This window comes from Agelaius phoeniceus, chromosome 6 (assembly GCF_051311805.1).
Source record: "Agelaius phoeniceus isolate bAgePho1 chromosome 6, bAgePho1.hap1, whole genome shotgun sequence".
Taxonomy (NCBI): domain Eukaryota; kingdom Metazoa; phylum Chordata; class Aves; order Passeriformes; family Icteridae; genus Agelaius; species Agelaius phoeniceus.
The window spans coordinates 18,484,307-18,505,515 of NC_135270.1; the positions used below are offsets into that span (position 1 = coordinate 18,484,307).

The 21,209-nt window shown below is 37.0% G+C and overlaps 1 protein-coding gene across 3 annotated transcripts in view; it reads left to right on the top strand.

The window, feature by feature from the left end:
• Positions 1–19,861, top strand: part of CHID1 (chitinase domain containing 1) — a 96,691-nt gene extending 76,830 nt beyond the window's left edge. For all 3 annotated transcript variants that reach the window (XM_054635160.2, XM_054635158.2, XM_054635159.2), the window contains exons 11-13: positions 15,105–15,185; positions 17,496–17,538; positions 19,590–19,861. In XM_054635160.2, the coding sequence (XP_054491135.1) occupies positions 15,105–15,185; positions 17,496–17,538; positions 19,590–19,688 (223 nt within the window). In that variant the 3' untranslated portion in view covers positions 19,689–19,861. The remainder of the gene's footprint in view (positions 1–15,104; positions 15,186–17,495; positions 17,539–19,589) is intronic.
• Positions 19,862–21,209: the final 1,348 nt, after the last annotated feature.

The following is a 21,209-nucleotide window of genomic DNA, read 5'->3' on the forward strand; positions in this document are numbered from 1 at the left end:
CTAACATGAATTACCTTGATCATGTGTACATTCCAACCACTGCCCATTTGAGACTTACCATGATGATTTGCCTGAAATAACTCAGCAAGACATTTTGCTGAATTTACAGGTGTAAAACAACTTTAACTTTATCACTTACTGTTTTTAACATGGTTATATTCTTCTCTGATTCAAAGTTGTGAACTATACACTCCTTCAATTACCAGGGTTCTTCCAGTGCTATTCTCTCCTGCATTAAACTGCTCTCTCTGGGCTTTGAGATTTTTACAGTTATAGATGTGGTGGTCCACTTACTCCTGTACATCTAATTTTATGACAAAAATTAGAAAAACCTGTTTTGTTTTGTTTTATTATTGAAAACAGTAGTAATATTCCTTTCAGTCACTGTACTCTCATTGTAGCAAGGAAACTGTCCAGTATTTTGATTTACAGATACTTCAAATGCAGCAACTAATGCTGTCACAGAATGAGTGTTTCACACAGTGTAACCATTGGACTACAGTGTGCCCTCCCAAGAAATTTCTTATTTCTTCTGAAATTACATTTAAATTCAACAACTGTCCTGTCTGACACGTCAGTCTTAACAGACCACATACTTCCCTTTACAAGGTCCTCTTCTGCTGGTTCAGCAGGGGAACATTCCACAGATTACTTAATTCTCTTTGCTGACATGCCTCACTGGGACAGCCAATACAAGAACATCACTCAGCAGCATTTTCTTTGATGTATTTAATTTTCTGTTAGTGAACTAAAGCTGATTTTCACATTCAGTGCATATTGAATATCTGAGGGGCCACTCTGAGGTACTGTAAGAAGGTCTTGCTGTCTCATTGTGTTTTGCATCATCTGGGGCTGAGGATCCAATTTCTTTCCCTCTGCTCTGCAAGTGCACTAAACCAGATCCCTTTACTGTTCAACTCCAGCTGTGAAAGGCTTGATCAGCAACTGGTAGCTTGTTCTTGAATGCTAATTTTAATTCTCTAGTTAGCTAATTGTGGCCAAAGGAAAACTGAAAAGCTTTACACCCATCAAGTATTTTACCATAAAGATTACCTTAGGTATTAATCATTGCTCTTTTTTCCTGAGGTATTTAACCTATTCAAAAGCTGCCTGGACACAACCCTGAGTAATGTGCTGTAGAGTTTGAGAAGAGAGGTTGGATGAGATGACCTCCAGTGGTTTCTTCCAACTTTATCCATTCTGTGATTCCTAATGCTTTTGAAAAGGAAAAAGGAAGTAGCAGAGAGCAAGCAGATGAATTGTTATGTCTAATTTCTATTTCTGCTCAACCTTCTGTACTGGCATTCTGTTTCAGAAATTTAACTCATAAACCACCATAAGGTTCTCCCTAAGCCTCGTTTTTTTGTGGGCTAAACACTGCTTCTCATCAGACCTGTGCTCCAGATCCTTCCCCAGCCTCATTGCTTAGCTGAGTGTGTTTTCTAGAAGTTGCTAGCTTGTCATTTACGTAATGCAAGAAGTTTTAAATTATTACAGAGGAACATGGTGAAATCAGGCTCCCACCAAGCAAGGATTGTTGCTGAATCCTCCATGGCCCTTTCCTATGTTAACTAAAATTTCAGAATTTCTTTATGAACAGTACATCCAAATTAGACCTGAGTCTCTTTATGTGAGGCTTTAAAATAATGTTGGAAGTAATTAATGTGGGCATGATATCCAGTATGAAGTTTCAATTATTATTGCAAAAAATGTGTCTAGTAAAAGCAAGTACAGCCTTGTTTTATGTTGGGGATATTCTGTGTTGATAAATTACTTGCCTGTTAGCATAAAAGAGAGGTAGGAATTAGCAAACCAGCAGCAGAACATTTAACTCATAACTGGTCTATGAGTTAATCCCTAGGGCCTGCTGCCTCATTACTAAATCACTTAGATTTACTAAACTGATGGGAGCAAAACTTGCTCCCAGCATCTACTCCAGCCTTGTAAAATCATCATGAACTTCAGCAAGTTTCAGCACACAATCTACATATTAATGTTTCTTATGACTAGGGTATTGGAAAATATATTTTATTCTTCTGTCTCTACAAACATAATCCATGATGTAAATTGAGTAGTTTTTGTTCACATCTAATATACTGAGTGATGTTGTTTTCTATTCCATTTTTAATATGTGTGGGTAAGTATATTGACTTTTTTAGTACTGATATTTTAGTAACCAGGCTTATTGCTATTTTAATATTTTTCAATCCTAATGTTTCTATGTTTGTCCTTAAATCTTATGTACAGTTCATCTTTCCTTAATCTATCCTGAGTTCTGAACATTGAGAAAAGTGCTCCTGAAGTTGCCCAATCCTGTCGTGTAATATAGTTAGGCCAACTTGATAATTTCTCAGCCTCCCCTTCCCTCTGTGGTCTTTGGGGAATACAATGAAGATTATCTGGAATCACATAAAGAAATCTAGAGGCTTGTTACAATTTTTGGATATCTGACTTGATTTTTTTTAATCAATTTTTTAAATGATGTTGCAGTATTTTTTAATAAATAATTATACATCATGGCATCTTTAGTTGCCCATGTAGGGCACTGTTTTATCATAAAAAATCCCTATCATTATTGACTGGTTTTGGATTGGTATTGTTTCTGTCTAATTTATAATGTTATCCCAGACTTCTGTCCTCAGAAGAAGACCTTGTTTCTACATAGGTTTTTTATTTTAATCCATGGTCTTCCCACCTCTGTCATAATTGCTTAATATTTATGCGTTATCACATGGTGTGAAATGCTGTAACAATGATGGTTTTGTGAATTCTTTCAGCACTCTTCTATTCAATATCTTCTTATTTTATTGTAGGTATAAATTAGAGCAAAGATGATACATTTGAAAGTGAATGTGCAGAAAAAAACTCTTCTGCCATAGGAGAAGAATATGTAGTACCTGCCAGTCAAGTTCATTCAATTATGTTGGTATAGCAACTGGTTAGCCTCTTCCATACTTAAAATATCTTGTGTCAAATAATTAGTGCTGCTTAATTGTATTTTATTGCAAAAAAGGCAAGTAATTAAAGAGGTTCTTGCAATGGCTGTGGGGCCAGAAAGGGTCAGAAACTACTTGTAATTGGAATATGTTTTGTGAATGTAAATTAATAGATCTAGTAAGCTATCTCTTCATTCCCCAGGATCCAAAAAAAGTATCTAGCATACTTGAATTGCTGTTCCTTGCTTGGAAATATTAATGGATAAAAATTACCTCTTGTCCTCAATGATTTTTTTTCTTTTGTTCTCGTCCTCTTAGGAAGTCTGTAACGTGTGATGTATGTGATAGCCTTGTCCACATAGACAAATGGCCCAATAAAATGCATTTTGGATTTCTCAGGGCATTTCTCTGTGTTCTGGCTGTCAGTCGTGTTGCAGCAGGTTCTTTTCCTCCAAGTTTGCTCTTCTGCTTGAAAACTTTCTGAGCATTTGATCAAAGACAGCAGCCATCATAATCCACAAATATAGAGCTTTGTGGGAGAGAAAATATTTCTAACAACGTAATATTTGGGATTTTAAATCAGCAAGTGCCTAAATCAGTCAGCCAAACAAGTTCAAACAATCTCAGTTATGGAATTAGAGCCTATTGTTAAGGCTCTAATTCTAATTCTAACAAGAACCTGCACTTTTTTCATAGTGTGAGGAGATATTTTTATTTATCTTCAGGACTTCTGGAATTGATCACCAAGCGTTTTTGATGCTGAGTACAGAATCCATTTCCTGGCAGTAATGGTTCTTAAAGAGAAAACTGTACCATCCTGAGGGGGTGGGGGATTGAAATTAAAGAGCTTCTGAAGTGGTGCAGTAGCTGTGTGTAGACTACAAAGTGTATAAAGCAGTACTGGCACTTGCAGGAGTAGCTGCAATGCAGAGTGAGAGAGGAGCAGATTACAGCCATCCACTTCATGTAAAAGCAAGTACAACTAAAATATCACACAGCAAAAGCCTTACCAATCCCAAATGTAGGTCAGTAAGTCTTCCTGTGACTGCAGTTGGAACTGTTTTGTCTAATCCAAGCAATATTCCCCATGTTATCCGTGCTCGTGCATTGTAGGGCTTCACAGCTCTACAGCTGACAGTCCCATCTGTTTCTCTTCATCTCCAAGCCTTGCTCTCATCCTCTTTTTATGTGTCTTCACCTAACAAGGTCATTAATTCCTCTTCTCTGTGCATACCACTGTAGCAAGAGCTCGTGTTAATCAGGTATGTAGGGCACAGGGAGTTATTCCCAGGTGGCACATCTGCCATATGGTTTTGAAATAGCTCTTTGCAATGAAAAGTAGAGCTTTACTTCTCCCCTCAGGCCTGCCTTAAGGTAGAAAAGTTGACTTGTTTGTGGGTATGAACCTTTCAAAATCTTGTCAGACATAATTCACCAGTAACAATTTTATTTTTAATTAAAGCAATCAAATGCTTTTTCTGGGCCTCTGAAAGAAGCAATGTTCACTGATGAAATCAGAAGAAAAAAGGAAAAGGAAAGCTTCTTTCCCCAACAGTTGTTTCTGAATTGTGCTTTAAAAAAAAAAAGAAAAAAAGACGTTTCTTCATTCCACATTGTATCCATCTCTCAGCCATTATGCTTTTAGAAATTGATCCTTTGGAGTATTTTTCACTCTTTAATCTTGCTTTCGACTCTCTGGATTTGCCTTTCTTACATGCATACCATAGTCTTAAAATTTAACTTGCTTAACTTAACAGTTAGTAAATGTTTAAAGGACATTCTTCTTTTATTGATTGCACAGCTGTACTGGTGATTGCTCCATGTGTTGGATGACTTGTGTAGGTAGTGCAAAGTGATAATGCTTTGAAAGTGTTATTACAATTTAATATGTTTGCATATGGAACAACTTTGGAGACAGAAATGCCTAACTGTTTTAACTTTAGCAGTGTACTAGGATAATTTGTCAACACTTACTCTCTGAATTTGTTCACATGATTGCAAAAAGAAAACTTCTGTCATACAAGCACAGCAAAAGAATTTATTTTCTAACTTCCCCAGATGTTTACAAAATTTAGATGTACACAGATCCCACATATGCTGAGTATAATGTCCTTTTCATTCTTTCTTTAAACCAGCAATTTCTTGAGCCAACCAGAGATCTTTTGAGAGGTTAATGCTGTAAGTGCTGTTTAATTAAATATTTTAAAAAATTATTTACACTTGTTAGAGGTAAATAGTATTGCATTTTGAAATTTAAAGGGGGCGAAAATGTGGCGGCCATCATTTTGTCCTTTGATTTGCAATCCAAGTGTTACTGTTTGATTTAAGTAACAGCTCTTTTGGAAATAATTTTAAATAAGTTTGTGCATATTTCTTTTTGCTTTTTAATTTAGTCTTAATCTTAGCAGATTTTATCAAAAGGAAGATATGTGTCTTCAGCAGAAACTAAATAGATAAGAATATACAAATAGTTTTTGGAGTTACGGCAAAGATAAGGAAGATGTTCTGCCATTTTCTCATGATGAAAAGTGCCCAAGCTTTTCTTTAAAACTGAGCACTGTCACATGAATATGCATTAGTTTAACTAAATATCAAGAGATTTAAAATTCGTGTTCTCAAATATTTACTTAACTGCCTTGATAAAGATAGTTATTTAAAAGGGCATAAACTTCCACTCTCATTGGTTAAAAGCTAGTTTATGACTTCATAGCCTGTCTTCAATTCAAGTCATGCCAAAAATTGAGGAATTATATGATATCTAGATTATTTTGAGGCATGTTAAAAATGTATTAACCTTCTGAGATTTGCATTTTTTATGAGAGATTAATACTCATTTGCATGAATTTGTCATCATTCTGTCTTTTCAAAAAACAAAGTCTGAAAGTCTTACATTAGTTCTGTTGATCTACACGGTCAATTGAGAGGAGAAAGAGCCCTCTGCCAAGTATGAAAAAGTAACTCAAAAGTCAGCAACAGTGTTCTTTGTTCTTCACTTCATCTGGTCCCAAAAGATGGAAAAGAGTATATAGTTCATATCTTTATGGGACACTGGAGGTTTGGAAAATTTACTGCTCTGCCATAGATTTTCCATTAGGATACTTAACTTCTCTAGTTACAATCCTCCCTGCCAAGGATGGAATTTATGATTTCTTTCATATGAAACTATCTGCTGTACTGAGCTTGATAAATTTATTACTGTGCTTCTATAACTACTACATGCCAAAAAACTATTGCTGAGCTGTGTTTCTTTTATTTTATAGAAGGTGTTTGGTGTTTAGCTCCTCCTTTTGCCAATACCTTTGATGGTGTTGCTTTAAGCAGACAAAGCACTCATTCATGATAGTAGTGGAAATTGTAGGCCTGATGTGATTGTCAGCTAAGGAACCTGAACATTCTTCTGAGGCTACTTGAAGTGCAGATACTTTTCTGTGTCTTGTTCTAAGAAGCAAAGGGAATCCAAACAGTGGTTAGCTTTTTCAGGGTACAGTCTCCTACTGTAGTTAGTTTATTTCATTGTCTGAAGTTCTGGTTCCTTGCAGACAGCTCTGCTTCTGTGTGACCTCGTGTTTTGGGAGAGACAACAGAGGCAGCATTTCATTCCTAAGGCACTTGCTGACCTGGGTCAGTTTTACATCCCCACAGTCCTTCCTACAGCCTGCAAATTTTGTCCTCTGCCTGACTTAGATCATCTGGGAGCAGATCTTCCTCTTCACTCATGTCCTTGTCCCACCCTTGGTGCCTTCTGCTGCTTGCACCCAAGGCATGTTCCCCAATGCATGTTCCCTTCATTTCTCCTTTGCTACCAAGCAGTCCTTGCTCCTGCATGGGGCTCAATCAGGGCATCTCAGCAACCCTCTGGAAACAGGGCATGAGCACCTGCCTGGCTGAGGTGGAGGCTTGGAGGAAGAACTGCACTGCTCCCTTCCTGACACAGGGTGAGGAAAAGATGTTCCTGCTGGCTTTTGTGTTTCCTAAACCTGCTGGATGACATTGCTATTGACCTTGTGTTGTGTTGGGATGATTTAAATTCAGGAGTGGTTGAAGAGAGATAGAAGAAGCAACTGGGAGAGCTAAGAGTGGTATTTAATTGCATTAAGATCATCTGACCTTTTACAAGTGGATGGAAAAGAAATGTGATTTTTTAATACGTACCTTTTTAAATGAAGGAGGTATAGAAGAATTAAGAATATCAAAGCAGATGAGTTTGCACTCAAAATTTATTTTTATACTGGAGTGGATCAAACTTCATCTCCTATACACTGAATTAAGATTAACTGAATCTGACCAGGCTCCAAATCCAGTATCACAGTTTTCATTGCTAATCTGTGTAGCACTATGTAAATAGAGCTGATTTGTGTATTTTGAGCAAGAAGAAAGTCTGTAAAGTTTTTGTGATGTGAGTAAAAGAAATCCCAACAAACCCAATCTGACATGCAACAGAAGTAACATAATTTTTTAGTTTTTGTTATTTACAGCTGAAGCTGAACAGCAGATATATTGGTGGATCTGAACTTTGTTCAGCCTCACATCCAAAGATAAACAGCCCCACTTTTTCTGATGCAGTGCTTATCATGTCAGTTCTTAGAAGAATAGAGCACAGTATTTTATTTGGAGTGATGGATCTGAAAATGCTTCAACCTCAATTGAGTGTTACTTAAACATTTCAGGAAATGGGCCCTTAAACTAGCAGTTTTGTCTTCAGAGATTTTATTTTTAGGGTGAAGCTGCTGGTTCTTGAAACAAGCCTGTAGGGATAAACAAACATTAGTTTTCATCATGTTGAGAAGTATTTTTAAGCAGAAACACTCTGTCTTGTCTGAGATTCTAAGACAGAAACTAAGGCAGATTATTGGGTGAGCTGGAGCAGAATGTAAGTTTTTATGTATGGTCTAGGAAGCACTAATACTTTCACTGTTTCTTGATGATACATTGCCTTATAGGAATCTATTAGGACCTGTGTTTCTTCTATGAAGGATGGGCATTAAGCTTCTGTAATGTCAGTGCAGTGGTTTGACCCCAGCTGAGGAAAGAATCACATTGGCTTCTCAACAATACATATTTTCAATTTTCCTTTAGAAACACTCATGCTGCTGAACAGCAATGTGTTACTGGAGGCACACAAACAGATAAGCAGACCTTCTCCCTTAATCTAATTATGTCCTCAGAAATAGTTTTTGACTTAAAAATCAAGGTCTTGTTTTCTTTAAGGAGATTTTCATATGTTCCTCCCAAATCCATCAGTTTGAGTAAAAATCTTAAATATATAGATAAATGCTCACTCCTTTCTGCCTTGTGTGTGATTAATTCTATTAATAGATCAATATGTAACTGTTGTCATCTTATTGCAGGGGTTCCATACTGTTGTCTCCTTATCACAGAAGTTTCACACCTTCTTGGTGTTTCTTGTGGGCAGCTCCTCAGAGCACTGACTCTTTCTTCTTCACAAAGCAGCCACTGACTCCAGTTCCCCTCTCAACCAGCCACCCCACTCTTTTACAGCACTCTTCTTCTCACTGGTTACAGCTGTGGCCTGTTAAAGTCAGGCCTGTTCCTAATCTTTGATAATTGGCCCAGCTGCAACTCCTTAGGGGTAAGATTACTTTCTACACTATCTTTATTTTCTTATATTCTATCTCCCTACATCTAACTGTAACTTTGTGGGGGTCTTTTTTTGGCAAAGAACCACCATTTTGGTTATATTGAGAATTGCAGCATGCACTGTATTGCTTTCAGCTGTACTTGACATTCCTGGGGATAATTTGCCAGTGTACCACTGTGTAAATTCTCAGATGAGTCTGCCTGTAAAACCTCTGTGAAGCTGACAATAAGGACACCACTAACATGTAAAGCTCTATACATAGAAATATGTATTTTTTTATGTTTTCTTCTGTAGCCACAGTAATGCACAAGAAGGTTTTGATGCTCATTTTTTCTTGAGACAGGGATGCTTCTGAAAAGCTTGACATTGTCTACTGTGTCTGCTGAAATCTGTAAATTAGGAACCGTTTTCTGTCTCTCTGCAGTTGTGTCCAGCAAAGTATTCTTGTTTCCAAATTACTTTGGAAATGCTGAACAAGATGCTCTTTTGAAGAGCCCAGAGTAATGATAGAAATGCCACTGAGCTTCTGCTTGTTTCCATTGGGTTGGTGCATCATGGCAGAAGTACAGGGTCAGTGGGTTTGTGTGAGGTTGGTGTGGAAGTGCTGAAAAGTGTCATCTATCAAGTCAGTAATGAAGTATTGTGAAGAAATCAGTGAGAACGATTTTATAAAAATTACTGAAAGCAATACACCCAGGAAAACTACTATGTTGCAAACCTGTTACTATTAAAATAGTAAAAATATTCTTTATTACTTTTAAAACTGACAGAGCAGGGTTCAGGCAGCAACAGAGAGATTACTAGAGAAAGATGATGCTTGCTTATAGATTTTTCATTTCTAGGCTGCTATTTGGATATTTTAACAGCTAACTGATTGATCTCTCTGTTCAAACTGCCTTTATTAGTTCTTTTACATTAAATAATCTAAAGACTTAACAATTATTTTTGAATAATATACCCTCTAGACAGGCTTATAGTGTGCTCTCCACTCAGATGCATAATCTTCAGAGTAAAAATTATTTCAATGTTAGTTCATACTTTTGATTCTCTAGAACATACATAGTAACTGTCTTTTTCCTGGATAATCTATTTGCTTTTGAAAGAACTTGTGGGATATGTTTTAATAAAATCTGAATTCTTTAATGTGCAAGCAAGGGATACAGTGCTATGCAACATGACCACATTTTAAAGTTGGAAGCATAAAAATTGGAAATATGGTGTTATTGAGTGGAGAGAGGAGATGAGTAAAAAGGTTCTTAAGTGATCCTGATGGAACGAGTGTGGTGAAAGCTTAATTGTTCAGTCTGTTGTTGACCTTTTTTACTGCACTGTGTAATGCTGTATATATACACATACACACACACATAAATAACATTATGCTGTTAATGACTCTGCTAGGTTTTTCATAAATTTATGAATGCTTTCAAAAGTATTTTAAAGGCTAATATATAAAGATGGTTAAATTGTAGGGCATCTCTGCCTTTTGCAAGCTGCAGTTTTAGGGACTGAGTGATTGAGAACTCAAAGTCTGTATAAAATCTTTTTTCTTTTTCAAATTTTTTCTTTTTGTGTTTCTATTTATTATCATAGAAGACACCTTTTATCAAAACTGTTAGTTTCATGACTAAATCATTCAATAGCTTATAGGATATTCAGAATTTTTGCATTTGTTTTTTAGAAATTATCTTCTAAGAAGCAGAGAAGGCCAAAAAATTCCCACATTTAAAACCTTTTTTAAAAAAATGTCTCCAGATTGTATTGTTTCTTGACATTTTGTCTCAACTAAAAGGGAGTAATTTAAGAAAAACCTTACATGGTAAGTGTCAAGGTAGCTAAAATTAAACATGAAATTAAAAGGGGTTTGACTTATGGGTTATATATACAACTCCTCTAAAAACTCTTGTTTTGAAGATGGGTATCTTCCCATTCACAGAGTGTCCTGATGTACACAGAGCAGTGGAGAAATGGACTGGTACTTTTTTGGAAGATATGTACTGAGAATGTTCTTAGGAGTATGCCTGTAAAAACTGGTTTTGGAGCTATTTCTGTCTATTTGTTTTGCATCAGAAATTGGAACTCTTGAGCTCTAAAATATAGCCTTTTCTGTGACTTCTCTTACTTCTATTAAGAGATACAGCTCCCTATAAAGAGGGAAGATGGACCCTGTCCAGCTGTGCCTAAAACTTGCCATGCATAGGCACTGTTGATAGTTCTGGAGATACAGTTCCTGGTAGGTTCACATTTTAATAACTAAGCCTATTGTAACTGAAGAAAACTGAAAAGAAAATGTGTGGTATAGATTTTCAAGCTGAGTAGTATTTTTGTTCTTTGACTGAATCTCTCAAATATGGTACAGTCGAAGATAAACTCAATTTTCTGTAGCAGGAGAAAATGATCCTTCATTCTGATTAGAGACCTTTTGCTTCTAATCAGAGTTTTGTTCATGTGAGAACCGGGGAGAAAATATAAAGTGCTAGAAAAGAGCATTAAAATGCAATGTATGCTCAGTAGTGGTTTTCTTTTCACTAAAGTTTTTTGGTTGAAGAGTGATTCAGGACTAGTAAAGCAAAACACCCAAAGATTAAAAAGTTTAACTTCATAAATAAATCCTAGTCTAAGAATTAAATACGAAGCTATCTCTTCCTAGAATGTAAATTTTTGTTGCAAAAGATATACTAGAGACTGGTTTCTTTATATTCTCAGTGAAAAAAGCATTATCCATGAAGATAAATAGCTTCTTCAGGGGGACTAAAGATTGTGGGTTTTACCTTAACATATTCCAGGGCCATGCCATTTTTCATGTTTTGGAAGAAAAGCATCTAAGAAAAGGAACACCAGGCATAAATCCTGAGAAACTTTCATCTGGTTCCTTTATTTATTCATTGAAAAAGCAGTAAAGTGCAATAGTGTGTAGGTGTAGCCACATTAGGGTTGTTCATAGGTACACATCTTTGGCAGGACTGACTTTACAGCAACTCCATAATATGTATGTTTTGGCTTCTCCTTTTCTTTGCAGAATGGAGTGTTTGCTTTAACCCAGAGTGTTTGTAACCAGGAGTATCTGTCACACAAATAATTATTTTTCTCCGAATACCAGGAAAGGTATTGACAAAGGCATGCAATTTAAGTGAGCCAGAATGGCACTTGTCTGTGTCAGAACGTGTATTTGCAAGGTGGACATGTATGTGACATTGGCCTTTTGTTACTATTGCTGATGATCCATGCAGATCTGTCATTTCTATATGTTGCACTGGTGCTTCAGTAGAGGCTGGCATCAATAATCCAGAAACGTCATCTGTGCTGACCTTGTTTCAGGCTAGCACCACAGAAACAGCATGACTTGCTCTGCAAATGGTCACAAACTTCCCAGGAAATATGTAGTGCAAGGATGTGAAGCTGAGTTTTCAGTGTTTTTCATTCTCTTAACTGCTGAGGCAGCTTGGTAAAAGAAGAAAGGTAGTAAGTTAGGAGGTGATGGATGAGGAATTAGTCTGGATAGCAGTATAAAAGCAGAAGTGAGCTGGCACAGAAGCAGTAGAAAGAGGGATAAATTAGAAAGAGAGGATGAAAAAATAGCAATAAATATGAGTTGAAAGGTACAGAGTGAAATGAGGGGTGAAAAAGAGGAAAGCTGGCTGTGGTGAGCTTCTTGCCCCTTTCTTTTCCTTTTGAGAACCTCAAAATTTATCTAGAATTCTGCTATCCCAGACACATTGTCATCCCTTGTCTTGTTCGGTGTGATGGCAAATTTTGCTTTTGTGTTTATTTATTTATTTATTTATTTATTTATTTTAACCGGTGCATGTCAAATATTTGTTGAGTCAAGTACTGCCCCAGCTAGGAGATAATATATTAAGAGTGCCTCGTATGCATTAGTTTGAGTCAAGCAAGTGAGTTGTGGTTGAGCTGCTGCAGTTTTACACAGGAACCTTTCCACTTATGATGCACATGGTAGGATACTACTGAGATAATAGGATAATATGGCATCTCTTGGAATTCTTACCTTCTTTCTTCTACTGAAAGAAAAGGAATCAAGTAAAGGGGAAATGACTACAAGAAGGGAACGGGTTATTCCCACGTTAGGGCAATAGAAAGCCCATGGGAAACAGATGTGGTTTGCTGATGCACCTCTTCCCAACTCTTCACAGCAACTTTGTGTCTCATTGAAAAAGATAAAGCTTGATTTTCGTAGGCATTGAGCATGCAGTTGCAACTGAAGTAAATGAGAGCTTATTGTTTTGAACATTGTGCTTGGAATTTTTGTTGTCCTTAACAGAGAAACATAAAAACCAAGTTCATATGTTTCAAGTAGGCTCCCTGAGATTAATGGATAGCAATGACAATTTGGGGGCTAATACTTCTTTTTTCCCCAACTCAAGCTTGTAGCTAGTCTCATCACTGTAGATGTGATTTCAAGATGAACTTGTTCATTTTTGCTGTTACATACTGTGGGGATAAATGTCTAGAGACAGAAGAAAGGAAAATAAATTCTCTGTGCGTGGTCAAGATGAGTGCTCGTTAAATGTGGTATATGCCTTAACAGGTTTAAAATAATAATATACCTTTAATAAAAAAGGGTATAATAATTGGTTCCACTTGCTCTTCTATTTTTAAAGCTTGTTCATAAGTATTTTGAGCACTCTTTAATTGTGTTGGGAATTTTAGTAAGTGAAATTAAGATTTCCCATCTAAAGTCATACATTCAGGAACAAAGCTGTGTGCCAGGATGTCTTGGCTGGTAATTTTTGTTTTCTGCTCTGGAACACCTTGGTACCATATTCTATATGAGTGTAGTCTCCTGTCATTACTGGAATGGGACAGTTTGTTAAAATCTGTCCTTAAATTTTAAATATAAAAAACTAGGTTTCTTTGCATATGTTTCTAGTGGGGCAACTTAAAATTTTTGTATGTCTTAAAAAGGGATGGGCAGGTTCCAAAGGTCTAACTTACCCCATTTGAAAAGGTCCATTATTCCAGGGCATGTGTGTGTTAGGGAGAGTGCAAGAGCTCTTCATGTTTCCATGTGCTCACATGTTCCTGTGTGTTTGCTTATGTAGATAAATCCATGCCTGGCGTGGGTTCATTTGATATAAATACAAAAGAAAATCTTTTCTAAACCCGCTAGCTGTAGGAAACATTTTGCCAATATATGAATGAGCAAGCCACAGCAAAAGAGAGAAGATGATCCTGGCAATGCTGAATATTTTAATTGCATTTCAAATAGTACCAAATGAGAGAACAAATCTTTTTCAAACTGAGCTTTTTCAAATACAAAATTTTTGTTTCTTGATCTATAATAGTGAGATGGAATTTCAGCACTGATGCAGTCAGGATAGCGGCTGATGGAAATTTCTTAATAATAAATAAGATGATTTGAAGGAAATGTTTCCATCCAAATCCTGTCATAAGCAGAGAAATTACTTCAAGAATGAGACCAATTGTGGAAGATGGCTTTGATAGACCTTTCAAAAAGAGATGGCCAAAGATGCAGGTTAAAAAATGCAGAAGAGACAGGGGAATAAGACTTCTCGTTTTTATGTGACACCTGTGTGGCCTCTATCACTGGCAGTAGCGTGCCATTGTCTCGTCCTCTGACGTGTGGCAGCCAGCAGCTTTGTTTCTGTTTTGCTGTCAGAAATGCAGACACTGTCTCTGCCCTGAGAGGATACTATGAGCAATAAATTTACAGCATAGCAGGGTTCTACCCCAGGGTTTTGGGTCCAAGTAGTACTCTATCCTCACTTTGTGTCAGGGGAGATAGGTCATTCTATGTTCAAAATGTCCATGCAAGATAATAATACCAAGAAGCCAGTGATGGCGAAAATCCACGTGCAGAATTACTTAGCAGTGAACTGTCCTTGACAATTTCAGTTTTAGAAGATTAGCTAAGCCCCTTACCTAGAAGAACTTTCCTGATGACATAAGCCTCATAGTGGAGGACACAGTTGTGTACAGCCTAGGGATGACTTCAGTTCCTGTGCTTTGGCATATGGGTTTCAGACTGTAGAAATATTACAACGGTGCCTTCATGTGTCCTTGCAGATTTGTCAATCAATGAACATTAATCAATTCACAGAGTCACACAAATCACAGAATTAAGAAGGGGCCACTGGAGGCCATCTAGTCCAAGTTCCCTGCTCCAGGGACCATATTACTCAGGATGGTGCCCTGATACCTTTTGAATATCTGCAGGGAAGGAGACTCCACAGCCTCTCTGGGCAATCCATTCTAGTGCTTGGTCACCCACATAGTAAAGTGTTTCCTCATGTTCAGGTGGAAGTTTCTGTGCATCACTTCCTGCCCATTGCCTCTTGTCCTATTGCTTGGCACCACCTCCTGACACCCTCCCCTCAGATATTTATATGCAACACTTTAGGAAAAAAATAGCCTAAAAACGCAAACATGAAATTTTAAAGTGGTTTAGGAAATTAGTTGTCAACAAGAAGATATTTTTGATACTGTGCTCAACATCTAAACATGGTAAAACTGCTCTTTTGAAATTTCTGCAATGTAATTTCATAACTGCTTCTTAGAAAAGTTAATTCCTTATCTATGTTTTTAATTTGTAGGTACATTGAAACCTTGAAGGAGCACAAGCCAAAAATTGTCTGGGATGAACAAATTGCTGAACACTACTTTGAATACAAAAAGTGAGTTACATTTATTAACTTACCATTCTGCAAATATTTTTGGGCATGGGCCAATGACTGTAGTATGCAACTGAATTCAGCAAATGGAAATTCTGCTGATTGTGATCTGTGTGTCAACACTGAACTGCAGCATAAAAGAGTGTTTTGGGTGAGAGGAGAAAATCAGAGAAGGATTCATGAAATTACATAAACTAGAACAAGCTTTAGAAGAGAAGTCTGGTGGGTCATATCGTTAGAAATTATCCATCAAATCTATTGAGTGTCAGTTAATCAGAGGCTCTGCAATGAGTACTGGGAGCTGTCGGGTGATTACCAATAACTCAGCCAAAAAAAATTCTGAGAAAAATCTATGGTACAGGAGCCTGGTTTCACAAATCCTACTGGTTAGATTGTTTAAGTGACAAACTTCCACTAGATGGAATGGACTGTAGAGAAATGTAATAGAAGTAAAACTAAGTGACTTCCAGATAAAGTTTTTGAAAGAACTGAGAGCATTAAGGGCAATAGTGTTCTTTGTCCACCCTTGTTCATTGTGAAATGACAAGAGGATTCCTGATCTAGAAGAATCCATTTAAAATAGATTCAAATAAATAAACCCAGCAGTATCTTATTAATCCTCTGATAATTTTTATGCAAAAATATCAAAATATGCAAAATGATACAATCAAGTCCTACTACTTCTGCAAAGCTGTGTCTTTTATATTACTCAATGCATTGTTAATGTGAAGATACACAACTGAAAGGAAGAGTAAAACACATTTTAGAAGTTTTTATTAAAAACAATCAAAACTTCTTTATTTCCGAAAAAATCTGGTCTAAAATATTTATCAATATTAAACCCAACCAAAAAACAAAAATTAAAAATAAACCTACAAATCACCTACCTTTATATTTTTAGTTTAATTTTCAAGGTGTTTCTCAGTCTGTAATTTTCTTCTGACTTTTATTTATCAGGAAAAAAAATCTGGTTTTGAGCAGTGTTTAAATTTGGGGTTTTTTAATGTGTTTGTATGAAAGGACTGGGATCTGTATGCCTTCATTTTTAATTATTCGGTATCCTGTTGCAAAATTACTTTGCACCAAACAATTACAGTTTTTGTGTTAACTAAAAAGGAATAAATTAGAAGCTCTGTTTTACTGATCTTTAATGTCCAATCCTGTTGGAGACACAATGAGCACTAGGTGAAAACTTGCTCTCAAAAGTGTAACTCTGAGGACTCTGTTTGAATGGCATGCTTCTGGGATTCATGTCTGAATCACATTTCTTACATGGCAAAATGAACTTGTTGCAAAGGGATAGCTTGTCAGTAGTACTTCCTCTTTTTCCTTTGAAGCCAAACTTTGGAGGTTCTTGTATGGGGCTTCCTGGAGGAATTTGTGATGCATGAAGCCCACTCTGTCTGAAAATCACTCTAAACTTCACTTGTGCTGTGCTTGGCAGTCAGCTGAGAGGTTCAGCTGGCTGCAGGGGAGGGTTTTTTAAGGAACTCTTTTTCAGTTACCACTTTGTTTTGCAAAGGTTCAATTATCTTGGACAGGGATGGCAGCCAGGCCTGAAATATGTATGCTTCCCTGGTGAGGCCTCTCTCCTGGAAATCTTGCACGTCTGCAGTAGCTGAGAAATGAAATCATGAATCTTTAAGCAAAGCACAGCTAATGATTTCATGTAGCAGGCAGAGACTGTCTGTTACAAATAGTTGCAGAAATCTGTGGACTTGTCCCAGTGCACAGGCAGGTATTCACTTAAGTGTTGAGATTTTAGGAGCAATTCCTCCTTGGTCTGTCCATGGACTCCACTTTTTCTCCTGGCCTAAGTGGTAAAGTGGTGCTGTGAGATCCCTTGTAACTCATCCTTCTTATTACTAGGGGTTTAAAATGCCACCTTGGTATTTGTGCCCAGTATAGCTTGCCCTGTCTGTATATTTTATACTGCTGGCAGTTAATTTAGCCTGAAAGATAGTAATTCAGGGAATTGGAGAAAATATTTCACAGTTTGCATCAGAAAACCAAATGTCTTCATCTTTTTCGGATGTGCATTTAGCAGGCACAGCTGCCTGTTACAATCTGACAGCTTTGTCATCCAGTTGCAACAAAATACCTCAGTGTTTACTATGATATGGTATCAAATCACCTCTGTTGTGAGATCTCCTCTTGGATCCTCTGTTTTCACTGTCAGCCTTTTCACAGTATCACAGAATCTCAGAATGCTTAAGTTTGGAAGGGACAAACCTGGTTTTGAATTCTAGCCTTAGTTTAAAATCCTGTTATCTATCAAAGCTACTGTGACTATTTGGTTTTCTTGTTTTGCAGAAATAAGGGAGGAAAACATGCAGTCTTCTACCCAACACTGAAGGTAGGTGCCACTTTCTCAGGTCAGAGGGCTGTAAGAGGACAGAGATGTTTACTTGACCTCTTTTATTATTGAGATATTTCAGAACATGTTGAACTGGTTTAAGCTTTTGTGAAAGAAGTTTGCCCTCATGTAAATGTTATGTAAATTGTTATGATTCAAAGACTCAGCTGCTTGTGCAAGAAGGTTGGTTTTTTTCTCTTATCCATAATGGGGTTTTGGGAACTCTGATGATAAAGCATGCCTAGAGATAAGACACACCAGGACAAACTGGTGCTGTAGAGGATCTGTTCAAGTGCACAGCTCATGTACTATCAGACATGTTGTTAGCAGATTCTCAGACAAGATACAAAAGAAATTTTCCTTCTCATTATGGTGGCTGGAAGCTTGGAGAACTTTTGCTTTCCTTTGTAACAGTGTCCTGATTCTCTTTGTCAGCCTACATCACCCTGTTTTCTTCAGCTCTGTGGAACAGAACTTCAGTATGTGGAACATACTTCAGTGTTTTGAAAACTTCTACACAATAGTCTGCAGTAGAGCAGAATACAGGATAAAATGGTTGATTACAGCCTTAGTTCCTAGGAAGTTATCTTTAGACTTTCTCAAATTAAACTGGAAAAAACCTGAAAAAGCCAGCGTGTTAAAGCTCTGCTGGCATTTAGTACTGGAAGGGAATTGCTTCTGTAGGGAAACTACATTGTATTTACAGAGACCAGAGACTTTTTTTTTATGGTTAAACTAGTATGAAATGATCTAAGGCTCTGTTTTCCTGGATTATTATCTTAAGCACCATGAGTAAAGGATATTTCCCTTCATTAATCCAATATGGGTGGAAGTAGTATCACATATGGGATATTAACTACCACATCTATGTTCTTGCTAGTGCTGTGTGTCTGAGAGCGTTAGAAAATTTCATTGTGAGTGTATCAGAGAAAAGATAGCTTGTGCTGTTATGCTGTTTTCTTCAGCCTTGGGGAAGGATTTCACCCTGCCATTGTCAGTACTAACCAGGTTAAGAAAACTCTTTCCTGTAAATTTCTTTCATTATTTCCTCTCCAACAGATCACCACTCAGCTGTGGTTATTGGTGAATGCATGGAAATGGGTTTTCTTTCCCTTTTCAACATTCTTGTAATGAAATAGTTTGAGATTTGTTTGCTGGTCATGATGGCTGGGAAACACTGAAGGTTATTACCTCATGAAAATTGTGCTTCTTTCCCCTTTTGACATTATACTCACTGACAGGTTGCTCAAAATTAGTTTGTTCATGACTAGTTAAAAGCAGTCATGAATGCCAGGCCCAGTGGATCTGTTAATGATGCTGTGATACTTTATTCTGTTTCCCATGGAAATGATTTTTAAACACATCCCTAGTGTGAGTAGATTAAACATTGCAGTGCTGTAGTTCAAAGTAGGAAAACCTGAGAGCAAAAAATTGAAAAATAATTATTTTTGTTTGAATTTAAAAAAAAAGGCAGAATGTGAATTGTGGCATTGCTTCCCTTGTTAACCAATGGCTAAAGTAACTCTTCTAAATCAATGGCTGGAGATCAAATAGAGATACTTTTAATTATTATCTCCAAGAATCTCTTTAAAATAGAATTTTTGTAATGTGAATTGTGATTCTGTCCTGGGAAAAGGCAAGAGTAGGCAAGAGATCTTGATGGTATTTGACAAATTGTTCTGATCGTCTTCAGTGATAAAGTTTTATTTTACCCCTGAGATATTTCTGGGAAGAGTTAGAATTTCTGTGCATTGTGAAATGATAGCCTAAATTAGAATAGTCCTTTGCATAGTTCATAAATCTGATTTATTTCTGTGGCATTTTGTCAATTTAGCTGATAATCTTTTATTAGGTCATTGAATTAACTGGTACGATTAACTGTCTTTGACTGAATGATTGCCTGCTAACCAGAGAGTATTTGAAATACAAGGTTTTTCAGTAGCTGGTTCAAGGGTAGATGTTTTTAAATGTCTGGTAATGGCATGAAGAGATGGCAGTATGGAGTGTCTGATATCTCTGACTGAGACATGATTGCTTTATCTGTCTTCTAGTCCATCCAGTTGCGCTTGGAGCTTGCAAAAGAATTGGGCACTGGAATATCCATCTGGGAACTGGGACAAGGCCTGGATTATTTTTATGATCTGCTTTAAAATGAGAGATGATCTTAGAAAAACTTTATTTGCTTCACTGAGGCTCCACCTTCAATTAATCTGGGTATCCTGGAGAGGTGATTTTTAAAACATTTTTTGTAATTTATATCGTATCTGTATTAAACTTGCATTTTTTTTCCCAATAAAGAATCCTTTTTGATTTGCCTGACAGACATGATTGTTGGTATCTGATAAAATTCAGAGTTAAACCCACAGAAATTTCTCTTAAAGAACCTGAATTCCAAGTTATTGAAAACAGACCAACATAGCTGGATGGAGTCAGAGTTGAAAATATTTTCTGAAATGTTTTCTACAAGAAGTAAAATGGGAAAGTTGATGCCATCTGATCAGAGTTTAAGACGGAGACCTTTCAAAGAGCTACTTGTAATAGCTAAAGTAAGAGAACAAATAAATCCATTGTATTACACCCAGCAAATTTAAAATCTGCTGGACTCTGTATCTTGCTGTCTTCTGGTAAGGTAAGTGAACATAAAATGTCAAGAGGAGAGACCAATTAGAAGACTTTCCCTCAAGTTGGTGGAAAATCAAGCATTGACAAGCTAAGCTGTTGGCTCTGTTTGTTTTGTCATGTTCGTAAATTCCCTAAGTAGTTCAAAGTCACAGTAATTTCAATTTATGACCTGTTTCTAAATCAGTTCTGGTACAAGAGGTGCTCTGTGATTTCTTTACTCTGCTTAGCCAGCTTGGTGGATCAGTTATAGTATTCAGCCCTAGAGTGTGATGCATTAGTGACCAGTTTGTGGAACTGTAACATTCAGCAACCAAGGCTCTAATGGTAATCATGGATTCCATGGACATGATGGATCCCATGGCCCCAGCAGACAGAGCCCCAGCATCTCTGACTACCCCTTGACTTTAAGCAGGCTCTGTAAATGTCATCAGCACCTTTGTGCATGAAGCTGTCATTCTTCAGCTACACTCATTGGTGCTTTTGTCTCTGTAATATGGATTTTTAAGGAACCCAACAGCTGTAAAAATCCATTAGTTTAAAAACAAAGCCAAGAAATTGTGTCCCTGCCTCTTGGTTTATAGTATTTGTGTTTGTAGAAATCCACAGGCTTCAAGGCAATTTCTTCTAAGGAACTAAAAGGTGCTGGGAATTTGATGAGGGTGTCATTGGTCACCAGCAGAGACCCAGGCAAAGAGCTCTGTACTCCCACTGGTGTTCTTCTTGCCACTTAGAGTTGTCACAAAGATGACTGCACTCCTCTGTTCACATCCACCCTTCCCAGTAATTAATCTCAGCGGGGAATTTATCTGCCCCTGCTGTTTTCAGCAGAATAAATCCCACTGTAATCCACCATTGATTAAAGAACTATTGATCTTCACCTTTCTGATTTAGTTCTGGCATCTCTCGCCTTCTCACATTGCGAGTATCCAGCTGGGGTAACTAATCAGGTTTCTTTCTTCCATGCCATTAGTAGTAAGATAATTTGCTACATGAATCCTTGTGTTCAATTAACTTGAACTTTCTAGTTCGTTCAAAAGCAATTTAAAGTC